At 37.9% G+C, this 14,926-nt stretch overlaps 1 protein-coding gene across 2 annotated transcripts in view; it reads right to left on the bottom strand.

Moving 5' to 3' along the window:
* Positions 1-1,641: 1,641 nt before the first annotated feature.
* Positions 1,642-14,926, bottom strand: part of LOC144492857 (paraspeckle component 1-like) — a 40,736-nt gene continuing 27,451 nt past the window's right edge. The window contains exons 7-11 of one of the 2 annotated variants that reach the window (XM_078211380.1): positions 14,409-14,520; positions 12,772-12,826; positions 9,404-9,442; positions 8,921-9,048; positions 1,642-2,595 (exon numbers count right to left, since the gene is read on the bottom strand). In XM_078211380.1, coding sequence (XP_078067506.1) covers positions 2,461-2,595; positions 8,921-9,048; positions 9,404-9,442; positions 12,772-12,826; positions 14,409-14,520 — 469 coding nt within the window. In that variant the 3' untranslated portion in view covers positions 1,642-2,460. Of the gene's footprint in view, positions 2,596-6,935; positions 7,971-8,920; positions 9,049-9,403; positions 9,443-12,771; positions 12,827-14,408; positions 14,521-14,926 lie in introns of those variants that run through there. The other variant, XM_078211381.1, reaches the window with a different exon arrangement.

Genomic DNA, 14,926 nt, shown 5'->3' on the forward strand with positions numbered 1-14,926 from the left:
TCTACTATTGGTGAGAGTAAGAAAAGGATTAGGGAATACAATCACACAATGAAAGCAGCCAGTATGATGCAGCCACAAATAAAATTGGTATGAAGTACAATGAGCAAATCAGAACAAGTAACAAGGGTGAAGCCAATTTAGCAGATCAAGCAGTTTTAGTCATCCCACTTCAAAAAGGAAATGGATGCATTAGAAAATGCTACGTAAATCAGGGAATTTCCAAGCCTTGTACAGAGCAAGTTATGAAAAAAAATGCTAATTCAAGAGGGAAAACAAAATGTAGGTCTTCAAAATAATCAAAAATACAAACTTAACATGTAGATTATGGAAACAGGCCACACACAGTTCAAAAGCCTCAACCAAAGCTGAGGACGTAAAATGCTGAGGACAGGACTGTGGACATATCATTTGAGAAATTCTGATGACTAGTTAACTGACACCGATAAAGTGGAGCTGGACCATTGTTGACTCGGGAAAATTGGGGAGAAATGGTGGTTGGGGGGAGGGTGGGGCAAAAAAATATCAAAGTTAAAAAAATGATGGCTGGAAAAGAGCAAAAACTCCAAGTGAAACCATACATGGACTCAGAATGAAATGAACTTGATGCGTCAAATTGTCTTTCCTTGCCCCAGGCTGTCCTCAAAATGGCAGTCCAACTACTTGCCTTGAACCAAGCCTAATATTGCAACATGCATTTTTCCAGTCATAGAGACTGGAGTTATTTGTGGCAGAGGAGGCCATTTGACACATCAAGTCCAAGCCAGCTCCTCACAAAGCAATCCAGTTAATTCCACTTCCCTGCTCGGTCCCCATGACCCTGAAAGTTTATTTCCTTCAAGTACCCATTCTAATTATGTTTTCGATTATTTTTTCCTAAAATTTCAAATAATCAGTTTACAAAACTTCAAAAACATTCATCTTTTTCCTACTATTTTATTGTTACTTTTTTCAAACATGGCTTCAATGGCCCAACAGTATCAGGGCATACACAATAGAAAGGCCTCCAATTCAATCCAAGTCTGTTCTAAATTAGCACTCATCATCTTGGCTCTGGCAAATAATTGCGATTTGGCAGAGATACCAGAGAATTGAGAGACTTAAACCATCATTAATCAGCACCTTCATAAATGGGTATGGGGCAAGAAAGGAAAAACACAAGTTCCATGAAAATCCTCATTTTTAAAAGCAAATATTTTGGTAGTTGCCATTAAGGTTTACTTATTTGGTTGTGGAGTGAAAGTAGTAATTCAACAATTGAGCAACTTAATAATGGACCATAATAAAGCCATCTACTAGTTGTTTGGTTACTGTGACTTGATGTTGGGATGATAGGAAACAGAAATTCTGACACGTTTAACAAGATCTCAGACATACACCAAATAAAACCATTGTTGTTTAAAACTTCATATTTCTGTGGATTGTTTTTAAAAAACTTGGAATCCTCCGTTCTGCTAAAACTGCAAGTTAAATTAGAAACCCAACATTCCAACCAACTCTCATTACCCATTCATTTAAAAATGCCAAATAACCAAAATCGAGATTACAAACTTTAAAACAAAACAGACGCTGCTCAGAAATGAGCAACAATACATTAGAACAAGATACAATTGGGATAGTAAATGAATACATTACAAATAGAAAGATTGCTGAGAACTTTATTTGCATTTTGAAGTGTGTATTGGAAGGTATACCAGGCAAGTTAAGACAAACCAGAGGGTATCAAGCTCAAAAGGTGGGTTTATATTTGATTTACTTTTCCTGCAAGTTAGGCATGTTTTCTTGGGACACTGAATCTTGGGCTCAAATGTCCCATTCTACAAATACAAGTCACTCCTGTTAGATGTGGTCAATAGTTTCAAATATTTTAAAACTTTTAAACTACTAAAGCAAATGAGACATATCCTTAAACATGAACACAGCATGGTATTGTCAATGAACCTGAAATCCACCTATTTCATGTCAAAAACTTAAGCCCATTCCACATTCCAACATAAACTCAAATGCAAACCCACCAATATCCTACATTTCTCCTCCCTGCTACATTTAAAATACCAAACATCAGCATAAAGCCTTCAGCAATAAAAAAAAACACAAGTCATTTGAGATTCCAATTTTACTGTCTGTAATCACTTTAAAAAAAACAAAAATCACAAAATACGAAATTGTTCCAGAAGAATGTTGCTAGAGTAGCTAAACAAATATCAAAATAGTAACATCTCAATGAGAGTTGTGTCCAAATTCTTTGCAACTTGTGCATTACATTATGTACATTGGAGATTACCGAAACATATCATGCACATTTACCAAGTACATCCAACAGGAAGTTAAAAGAATATTTGAAACAGTAAATTACTAAAGACCTTATGTACTAAAGCTCATTACAATGATACAATCTGCAAAAATACTCGAGGCAATTTTAAGTGGAATGGCTAAAGGCTACTGTACTTTTCAGGTCTGTAATTAGTATCTACGACGTTTGGCTGAACCATACTCTCCTTGATTTCCACGGGGAAACCCAGCAGGGCTGCCAACCATCGGTGCGCCCATGTTATTTGCTTGACCATCCATATTTCCAGGAACAAATCGATCATTAGGCTATTAATTTAGTTAAAGTATATATGATTGGACATTAGTGTTCATTGCAAGTCCCACGTAGATTTAACATTAGGCAGGTTGAGAATCCCCCATTGGAACGATGAAAGTCAGCAGAGTCCAGAAGTACCGATAAAAAAAGGGAAAGGGGTAATCGCATTAGACTTACAAGGTATCAGCAAACTTCGGGAAACAAATTAATACCTTCCTTTTGCCATCCGCACACAGTATTTATTAAACCTGGCAATTTCAAATGTTTGCAAAATGAAAACTAAATTGAAGAAAAATAAAAACCACCTACTCTTCCAAGTTCCAGTCAGTCAATAATCATGGGCCTACACCCTCTGGTGACAGTGCATCACTTTCATAGAATGCAATATGCGCCACGGGCATTTTGTGACCTCAGTTCACTGTCATCAGCATGACATGCAACTTTTTATTACCTTAAATAGCCAAGATACACCAACAGGTTCCACTTCTGTTTTGTGCAGTTAGCAGATCAATTGTTATGCATGACCCCCGTTACAGAAGTGCACTGAAAGAACCAAGTTTGACTTAATGCCTCAGTTCTCAACTAACCTGAAATTGTCAAGAGTAGGCACTTCCATAAACTATGCTACAGTAGGGGTCAACATCAGAAATAGTAAAGGGGAGAAAGTTGATGAATCAGCAAAACTAGTCCTCCAATTGCTTGCACATTCACTTCGGGTGTAACATAAGTGCACAGAATGAATGTGGACTACAGCAGTAGAAGCGTGTTCCAAGACGTTTAAGCTTGAAACCGGAAAGTTTTACTGAAGCAGAATACAGGCAAAATATTTCCTGTAAATTACACTGTTATGGGCAATACAATGTTATATTTCTCCCTAACCCTACTCAAAAAAAATCAACTTGGGTTTCAAGTTGTACCAAATATACAAATGGGTGCAAGATACCCCGAGCTGACAGTTCCACTTAAAATATTCCAAACATTTTATAATTATTCACAAACATACAATTCGTCTTCCTGGTCATGAATGCTTTAGTGACTTCTAATGTGTCAGTTTTTTAAAAACATCTCAACCAGAATAGCATGAATTTCAGTCATTACTAAATCCAACATGAAAACTGAGAAATCCCCTTAGTAGGAAAAAGGCACAACACAGATTAATACAGACCGAAAAAGTTCCCTAAAAGGATAGTACATCTTGCCCAGAACAAAAGTTTCAGCCCTGGTGGCCTTGGTGTTTCTGGGTTAAAGAAGCACACCACACGAAGGGGTGGGAGATAAGATGGGAAAATTCAATTGACTTATCATATAGCTACCTCAGTTAAAACATCCATCCTGATATGATGGGCAAGGTAATATCAGCTGCAATGTCCTACACAACTAAATAATTTGCTAAAGCTCATTATTCACACGACAACAGCTATTTGAACAAGGAATTGAGAGGGCTGACAAGAGAATATAGCAGCTAGTGCCAGCATAGAAACGTGAGCGCTAGTGGCCTGAGCAACACTGCGTTAAGGCGAACTGGAATGGAATATGGGGGAAAGTCAACCACTAAATATCCTGCAGTTCAGAAAAACTCAAAATCACAACACTGCAGAAAGATCAATGCTGTATAATTTCATTGTTCACGTTGTTCCCAGGGGTGGAGACGCAACAAAAATTTAAACACCAATATAAATAAATACATTAGGTTTGTACTCAGCTTGGCCTTCAGAAATCAGCTCAAATGAACAGTTAAATAAACAGAAGTACAAGCTCTGCTTTTGAAATTTTCAATGTATTGAAAGATATATCACAAACAGTTGATATCAAAGCGCTAATCATCAATTTCAGAAAATCAAATACATCCTTCAATTTTAAAATGAACTACTTTGAACATATCCTTTGAACACCCGTATGTTCTGATGTTCAACTATTAAGACGGAAGTGATCAAGCGTTTTATGCAAATAATTGTGCCAATTATCTTCACAGCTAATTGTATAATGTAACTTGCAACAAATAACTAGGTAAACAACTAATCTACCAAATCTGCAACTCACTTCAACATCAGAGTATTGGTTGAATAGTGTCACAGATTGAAATAGCGTCTTTGGTTCTTCAAAGAGAACATAACGAGTCTTTGATTTTGTGACAAATGTATTGCATTCATCCCCATGTGCAGATTATAATTACAATAATAACTGCATTTCAGGACCTGAATAAAGGAAGGTAAACCCTACCAGAAGTGTGAGATAGATAAAATCTGGGTCAAACACTGCTGTGATATCATCCCCCCCACAAAATTATTTAATTAGTCACCTCGGTCCACACAGGAATGTTACTCATGCAAGAGAAATCAGCAGCTAACTGACAGCCAAGGAACCATCTCTCAGTATTTTCGGACATGCAAAGAGAGAACGCACTGAAGATTGTAACAAGCAAATCTGTTCAAATCATTCACAAGCTTAAAATCAAATGTTGCAATTCCAGCAGATAATGATCAGCTCAAAATCTGCCATCAGTAATAAACACTAAATGCCATAACTTACAGCAAGATTTGAGCAAATATTACAGCATAATTGAAACATGTTGATGTTAAATCTGGGATCCTCATTTACAAACCAACACAAAACTGCCAAAAGAATATGACTTGCATTTAAAACAAGGATGATTAAATCACCCATACATGTTAAACACTAATTTCACTTCTCAGTATCTACTCAATCTCCTTTTGAAACCAAGGTTTTCGCCAATGGAAGTAGCATTTTAACAATTAATTTCACAGTAATCAAATAAATCTGTGTGCGCTTAGACATGTGCAACATTCAGAATGCATCTAACTTATTGCAATGTCAGAGAATAGATGGCTAATTTCTAGAGTAATAGCTAGAATTCTTTGATGTTGTCAGAATTGGACATGCTCAAGATCTGGAATATAAAAGTTATAAATAAAGCACTTCTGTCTATAGTTCTACACCACCTGGCCAAACATGCTAGTATTTATGTGGGCCCACAAAGCAAATTAGAGCTCTCTTTTCCGAAGTAAAGCACTTCATGGGTCAATACATCTGGCAGCAGACACGTACAGTACTACCTGGATATTTGTGACAATACATACTCAGTGATTTACTGTACTATTGCTGTAGTAGCACTTTTCCACAATACTTCAAATAGTCACCATTTTGGGATAAAGTCACTGTAGTAATGCAAGTCCTCAGTTATTTAAAAAGTACTGGATAGTATAAAAATGCTATAAGTTTAAATGCATAAATCAGTCCTTATTTCTAGTTGGCCAAATTTCTGTGGTGGATTTCAATTTACAAAATAATAGATTTGAGAAATCAAGTTCCCTCATTATTCGCGAAGTACCATCTATTTTTTTGAAAATCTAGGTCATGGAGTCAACAATGCTGAAAAACATAACCTTATATTCAAGCGTGCAACTATTAAAATCTATTAACTATCTGTTCTATAATTCCAAGGAACACATTCAACAGATAAAAATTGCAGTATTAGATAAATATTCAGACTGGAACACTTCAATAATGATGTCTTTCAGGTCACAAAAAAAACATAATACAAGATAAATGGCAACCAATGTCAGCAACAAAGCAATAATCAATTGCAGCTATTAAGTCAGAGGATGACTAAAACAGCAATCTGCAGATGAGGCCAGAATAACTTCCATGTTTCACCTCCAAGATATGCAGCCTACAAATTAACTGCACTGAATTGCTTAGTGGCTCCAGCAATCACCTAGCTAATATTCCTCAGACAATCTCCACTGTTTGCCCCACAATGCAGTCAAAAACTCCTCTAAGTCCATCCAAAGGCCATACCTTCAATCAAAGGATTTATCCATTAGCCTGAACTAAATGCAAATTTGTTGAAGCCTTGCATTTAATCTAAAAACCTAAGTTATCCAAAAATAGTATTATTTGCTGTAGTTAATCGATTTTGAAAGCGATCACCTAATTTTGGAGTAATAGTCTTCAATAAATTTAAGTTAATTTTCAATAAGATACTCAAGACTGGTGGTGAATTAATCAAGTGCGTGCTTGTTTCACATATATGCTTCTATTCACAAATAATGTCCAAGCACGCACAACTGCTGTATAAAATGCAACTATGTTACTTCAGGATTTGTTAATTGGATTTTTTTTTAGTACACACTGTAGGTTCACAAGTTTACGAAAATTCACAAAACCTTTTGCCAGAGAATAAACTACAAATAAACTATAGAGATTATCGTATAATCCCAATAAGGTAAAACTGAGCTCATGGTGAGTTTCAGGAGACAATGGATTGAGTGACCTGCTGAGAAGTCAAGTAGGTGGGGTTTTCTTAAAAAATTGACTGTTGGGCCAAACAAGCTTTTCAAGCTTCTAAAATGTTTTATTTTCACTTGTTAACACAGCGGTGCATTGACATAAACACTATTACAATAGCACCAAAACTGATACAGATATCCATGTTCCATCTGAGTCCTTCATTCCAGTACAGAATCTTTGCCTTTATTCACTATATACATGAGTAAATAGTTTGGCACATCCTCTGTTTATAAGAACATAAATGGTACTACGTTTCCAAAATTGAAAAATCAAGCATTAGCACCTGCTTGCCAATTATGTTTTTACTATACTAATCAGCTTCCCATAGCACTGGAAACAAAGTCGAGATCAAATGGTGAAGAGGGATAAGTTGGACTTGGGTGCACAGATGTAATTCAGGCCCCATTTTATATATTCTGTTCTTATCGCTTTCCATTATAAATTCCTATTTTCACATTCATAATGGAACTGCCCATATAAACTTAGCACAATGCAATTACCACTTTCTTCCAGTAATGGAGCACCAACACCTCCACAAGTGGAGTGCATGTAATTTCAACCTGATAAGTTTTTTTTTAAAGTTAAGCTTTACAAATCCGGACACAAATATAATGGAAAGAGTTGACAGGAAGTGCACACAATATTTTTAGCGTATTAAGATATATCCAATAACTCACAATTACAGACTTCAAGAGTATGTACAATAACTGAAACACACTGCATCATTAAGATTACAGGAGAAATAACTTCTCAATATAACTGTGGAGCCTTAAACAGACAAGTCTACACAAAATCAAATCAAAGGAGTACAAAACTCAATTTAAGAATGATTCCCCAGAAGCTTTTTTTGAGATGTTGACTTTCACTCATTTAAACTGTTAAGTCTCTTCCTCAGAATTTCCAGAAGTCTGCATTCATACCTTCCCCTTTAGGTTTTCTTGCACTTCTCTATCCATTCCTGCATCTCATTTTGACCACTGTCTGCAAACCCAGTTCATTCTTTTACTGAACCTCCTGTGTTAACCAGTTATGCAGAAGTTGGTCCAGTAGGGAACTTGTCATAATTCATCCTGATCTACTCCAGAAAGCAAGTGGAGGTAAAGAGGTAAATTGAGAAATCAATTAGGAGCCTGATAATCTGATCAGCCATGTTCATAAATAATAAAGTAAAGCTTGGAAAAAAAATCAGCACCTAAACTGCTGCTAAGTAAATGCATTCAAATCAAAAGCACCTGTACTTTGTAAATTAAAACTCACCATTTTGAAAGTAATCAGTAAATTGAAAATTGGCAGATTGAAAGTAATTGGCAAATTTAAAATTAGCATATTTCACAATGACCATTCTAGAATTTACAGGATCATTGCTGTCATTGGCTAATCAGTGGAAAACTAATACCACTGGAACAGATCCTGTTTTGGAACAATTTCTTGTCATAATGGAGTTTTTACAAAGGCTCATGGCTCTACTACAGTTGTATTGTGTTTGTCGACCTCTGAAGCTGGACTAACCCAAAAAATCAGTTACTGTGCAATATACGCCTAACTGAGAAGTGTTGAAAATCCAGGTTATTTGTTTATAAAGCACTCAGTATACTAAACATTGTAGAATTTGGGAACCTCCAACAACCTGATTATAAATGGGATATGGCCAAGATATTCTGCCATTACATGCTTTAAAGACATAATTAATGAAATACTTTGCAGTTTTAGCTCAAGGACTTAGCTGCCATGTTGGAATGGGAAAAAACAAGAGATTTAACAGCGTACTTTTTATATTTCAGTTAGAGGGGGCATCCAAAGAAGGAGCCCTGCACCATGTGTACTGAGAGTTCAAACTTCACTGAAATGAAACCAAGCTTAACAGTCTAGATAATTTCAACACACATTTACAGTCTCTCTCAGCATCACACTACCATGCCAAAGAATAGGAAAAACCATGTTTACGACTTCAAATTCACTATTTGGTTATCTGAAATTTAATCCTTAGGCTAGTCTTATGTATTTAAGACATTGTTAATACATTACCATTCCCATATTGTTTTCTGGCATTTGGTTTCCCAGACTTCCAGGTGGTCCTTGTGGAGGTGGTGCACTAGTATTCACAGTTGGCCTGTTCATTCCCATAAGTGGCTGCGGAACTTGGTTTGCAGAGGCTGATGAGTATAATACTTTGGTAAAATATAAGCCAGTAGTTATTGGCACATGCGCCATGTATCTAGTTACGTACTTACTCCCAAAACAAATACTGATTACTGCTCTAACAACTGTGCACCCATCAATAATTACAGTGGGGCTCCCATTCCTACTGAAAAATGTATATTACGATGCAATTTCAAGGAAATATAAATGACCAAGTCTGATCTTGAATGCAATATTTTCTTCCCATAGTGATTTTTTTCCTGTATGCAATACAATCATACCTATATTGTTATCTCCCACAAAGCAAATAATGCAAATTACATCAAAAGACAGCAATCTCAATGAAGTCTTAAATTTGAAATTTCATACCTGCTTTAAGATTCGTAAAATCAGCTGCCGTTAGTCCCACTGGAAAAAAAGAAGTTTAAATTCTAAGGATGCCTTGCCAAACAAAATATTCAACTCCTCTAATACACCTGAAGGATCCACACTAAAGTGGAATATCTGTAAAATTTATTTAAATACAAACTAGAAAAGATCAACATGGTTAGGAAAAGATACCACCCAATTCATGTTTCCTGCTTTATGTTTCTAAACTAAAAAGTAATTACGGATAATAGGATCTGTTGATAGTCATCTGTTTGGCAGTCAAAGAAAATGCTGCTACAGTGCTATTTACATATCAATTAACTTTTGAGAAGCTATGATATTCTATTGAAGACCATTCATTTTTTAATGAATCAACTAAATGATGAAAATTAAAGCGATATCAAAATATGTACAGGTTTAAGAATGTATGGTGTTTAATTCCTTTCAATTTAAGGTTTATTTCTGATTCAACACTGGCAAGAAGCCTGGGAGATCTACTTTAAATAGAAACACGAGTATTAAAATTCCTCCTCTTCCTCAATTTAGTGCATGAACTTATCAAATTACCTGAAGACTGCATAACTAGGGATGCAATCCAAAATCCCAGCTTAAAAAGACACTAAGCAACCATTAGCATACAAAGCTTTGACGAGGCGGAAAGGTATGTACCCCAACTTCCTCTTCAAGGCAGCCCATTTCTCGATTTTTTATTCATTCGAGAGACATGGGCGTCACTGGCCGGCCAGCATTTATTGCCCATCCCTAGTTGCCCTCAAGAAGGTGGTGATGAGTTGCCTTCTTGAATCATTGCAGTCCATGTTCTGTGGGGTGACCCACAATGCCATTAGGAAGGGAATTCCAGGATTTTGACCCAGCAACTGCGGAGGAACAGCGATATATTAATTTAAACTGCGGAGGAACAGCGGCACGGTAGCAAAGTGGTTAGCACTGCTGCTTCACAGCTCCAGGGTCCCGGGTTCGATTCCCGGCTCGGGTCACTGTCTGTGTGGAGTTTGCACATTCTCCTCGTGTCTGCGTGGGTTTCCTCCGGGTGCTCCGGTTTCCTCCCACAGTCCAAAGATGTGCGGGGTTAGGTTGATTGGCCAGGTTAAAAATTGCCCCTTAGAGTCCTGGGATGTGTAGGTTAGAGGGATTAGCGGGTAAATATGTGGGGGTAGGGCCTGGGTGGGATTGTGGCCGGTGCAGACTCGATGGGCCGAATGGCCTCCTCCTGCACTGTAGGGTTTCTATGATTCTATGATATTTCCAAGTCAGGATGGTGAGTGGTTTGGAGGGGAACTTGCAGGTGGTGGTGTTCCCATTTATCTGCTGCGCTTGTCCTTCTAGATGGAAGTGGTTGTAGGTTTGGAAGATGTTGTCTAAGGATCTTTGGTGAATTACTGCAGTGCATCTTGTAGATAGTACACACTGCTGCTACTGAGCATCGGTGATGGAGGGATTGAATGTTTGTAGATGTAGTGCCAATCAAGTGGGCTGCTTTGTCCTGGATGGTGTCAAGCTTCTTGAGTGTTGTTGGAGCTGCACCCATCCAGACAAGTAGGGAGTATTCCATCACACCCGACTTGTGCCTTGTAGATGGTGGATAGGCTGTGGGGAGTCAGGAGAGTTACAGTTTTATCTGCCAACCTTTGATAACAACTCACCCATGCCAGATTCATTTTCAGCTCACCTGATATTGGTCCTTATCCAATTAAGTATTTATACTCTAGATTGTTCCTTGTCCTTTCCATTAGCTAATCAAGATCTTATGATACTTTGACCTCTGCTCCCTAAATGGTCCCCTACCGAATGCTTAGTGCATCTCACTCCCAAGAATCAGATCCAGTAATGCCTTCCCTGTTACGTCAAATATACTGATCTAGAAAGTTCCCCTGTACACACTTTAAATTCTTGCTCCCCCCCGCCATTTACATTATTTCAATCTGTATTAGGATCAGTGAAGTCCACCATTATCCTACAGCGACTGCACCTCTAATTTCCTCAAATTTGCTCCTCTATATCCTTCCTACTAGTTGGTGACCCAAGATAATAAATTGAAGCAGAAGTTGGCCATTCGGCCCCTTGTCCCTCAATAAGATCATGATTTATCTGATTATGGCCTTAAATCCACTTTTCTGCCAGCTCCCATAACTCTTAACACCCTTTGCAGGTCAAAAAGAAAATCTGCCTACCTCAGCTCTGAATATATTCAAATAACCCAGCCTCCACTGCTTACCGTAAAAGATAGTTTCCCCCCCCAACCTCAGTGTTAAAAGATGTTTATTCCAAAATGGTGCCAGTGTTCCAGATTTCTCCCATGAAGGGAAATATCCTCTCAGCATCTATCTTTTAAAGCCCCCACAGAATCTTATCTGTTTCATGAGATCACCTCATATTTTTATAAACCAAACCAGAATAGGCCCAATTTTCCATCATAAGGTAACCCTTTCTTCCAATGCATGTATACCCTTTCTTAAGAGGACCAAATCTGTACATAACATGCTCGGTGCAGTCTCAACAACTCCCTGTACAATCGTAGTAAGACTTATCTAGTTTTATACTCTACATCCCCCACATTGCAATAAAGACCAACATTCAATTTACCTTCCTAACTACTTGTTGTACCTGCAGGCTAACTTTATGATTCGTGTAAGGAACTCAGTTCACTCTGTACCGCATTCTCCAGGTTTTCTCCATTTATGTAATATTGTTTTTCTATTCTTCCCGCCCAAGTCATCAACCTCAAAATTTCCTATATCCCACTCACTTAACCTACCTACCTTCTTACATCAGGACATTTGACTAAAATACTTGGTCCCTTTCATCTAAATCAACATCGCTCGTGAACAGTTGATGCTCTAGCTCTGATTCCTGTGACCTACAGAACACACCTATAGAGATGTCTTAGCTACATTGTGTTTGTTCAGTTTTTGACATTCTGCTGGGATTTTCAATGATACAAAATGGGTCAGAGCAACACTACAACCAAACACTAATTGAAACCACTTGACTCCCGTCCATAAACACTGAACAAATTATCCTCCTCGCCTAAACAAAAACAGCAGATGCATCCTGGAAACTCCCCAAGTTACATGCCATCTTGACTTGGAATTATACAATCGTTCCTTCGCTGTCACTAGGTCAAAAATCCTGGAACTCCGCAACAGCACTATGGGTATACATACTCCACGTGGACTGAATGGTTCAAGGCAGCCACAGCTCACTATCACCTTCTCAAGACCAATTAAGAATGGGCAACCAATACTACCCTAGCAAGGGCCACATCCCATGAAACAATTTTTTATTTTTAAGTGAAAGAAAAAATTACCTTGATTACACTCCATTCTGAAATTCACTTTGCATCTTACCTGGCATGGCCATTCCACTCCTTTGGGCAATCTCTTCCATCCTCATATTTTCTCTCTAAAAGTTGCACATATGCAAAGAAAAAAAATTCAGCCAATTGTTCTTGCCTTCACTTCAGAAAATGTTATGATTTGCCTGTGTTATATGTCCATGACTTCCAATTATCCGCTGATATTTCATCCAAGCAGCCATAATTCAGACTAAGAGTTTATCCATGAGTTCTGACCAGGTGCAACAAAGTATTCAGCTGGAGGATCAGACAGGGACCAGAACATAACCAGTCATGTACTCTCATCAACAGTTGTTGGATAACAATGAGAAGGAAACTTGGCTGCTTTTCCCCGAATGAGAGATTCAATACCAATAATGGTGCAACTGCTGTTGCTCCGGCTGAGTTGAGCAAAAATCAATAGATCATGAAACGGTCAATACAAAGTTCCAAACACTACTCTGTTCGTAGGGAGCCTACAACTCTTTTTTTAAAAAAAGACCAGTTAACCATTTAATCAAATTCAGACCCACAATGAGATAAAGATATCGTTCATCACTAAATGATGGATACACATTACAGTCAACTCCCACCATTTATGGGGGTTCCATTCCTGAGAAATATCACAGAGGGCTCATTAGATAGGGTCCAGCCAAGCAAGGGTAGCGTTGGTTTGAGCAGCATTGTGGTGCAGTACCTCTGTACAACAGATGGGGGAGCTGAGCAGCACAAACGGTGAAGAAACTGCCCGCCAGTTCAATTCAAGGTCCTAGCCCTGCACGGTACATTCCAAACATGCTCATTCATGTTTTTAAAGGGAAGTTCTCCAATTCTGACACACCAGCAACCCCTCTGATCAAAGTGGGAAGTGCAAATTCATCATGGAGGAAAAAATGGGCACCTCAACAAGCAGAAACTGTAGATAACGGAACATTTTATACCACATTGCCCATCACATGAGCAGAATACAGAGCGCAGACAAGTGAAAATGTGAATCAGGAAGACATAAACGGCAGGACCTCACTATAAATTAAATGACACTTATTAATCAGGAAATTGGGAGAATCTCAGTGTAGTGTAATATTAGTCAATAGTCACAGGTGGCTAACTGGGAATTCAGATATGGCAAACTGAGTAGTGGACATGTCATCTCAGTATATACAGCATACACACACACTAACAGCATTGTGCACATTTTTTGGTAACTATGCTTGCTTTACTTGGTTACTGCTTATCTACGAAAACAGTGGCGAAAACTGATGAAAACTGGTGCAAGTACTGAAATTCAGAACCATAATAAATTCATGCTAGAATTCCAAATTGGTAGAATGTGACGCCAGCGTAAAATCTTTTGTAACGTTCAAGTAAAAATACACAAGCTACCTGCAAATCATTTTCTACTACATCTCATACAGCAAGGCTTGTAGACAAATATGTGGCTATCCAGTTATTTCTATTGTCAGTGAGCTGCCCTCAAAACACGTTAATGACTCATTTTACATGTGGCCAACGAAAGCTACAGCTCCAATAATGTATTTGCTTAAGTGATTTATAAATCCTATCTTTGCCACATATATTCATACAGTAATGTGCTTCCATGTCACCCATTGTACCTTTGTCATAATGATATTAATATTCCCAAACACTTACATTTTCACCAAAGCTCGCTCGGAATCCCTCCTGTTGTCTTCTCATCATTTCTTCTTTTTCACGTTGACGCAACAACATTTCTTCCTCGCGTCTCCTACGTTCCTCCTCTTGTCTACAACATTAAAACCAATCAGAATTTAAGCTGCCAAGAACATTCTTTATCTAATTTTACATACAGGCAATTTGTTAAATCTTAAATTTGAAGAGGTAAAATTGGAATAAAACATTTTAACAAATAGTGAGCAGTTTTGCATTTTGATGCATGGTACAGATTCCCGAGAACCATAGCAATGAAAGCCATCAAACTCATGCTTGAGCTGACACTCAACATGAAGTCCAACCCAGGTTTTGTATTTTTACCATATCTTTTATGGAGGCTCATCTAATTCCCTCATAAAATGATTGTCAGACCCTCCACCTCCATTGTTCTCAAACATTTCAAGAACACAGCTCACCAGCACCTTAAAGGGCAATTAGAGATGGGAAATAAATACCAGTCTTGCCAGTGACACCCACAA

This window comes from Mustelus asterias, chromosome 4, assembly GCF_964213995.1.
Source record: "Mustelus asterias chromosome 4, sMusAst1.hap1.1, whole genome shotgun sequence".
Classification (NCBI taxonomy): Eukaryota; Metazoa; Chordata; class Chondrichthyes; order Carcharhiniformes; family Triakidae; genus Mustelus; species Mustelus asterias.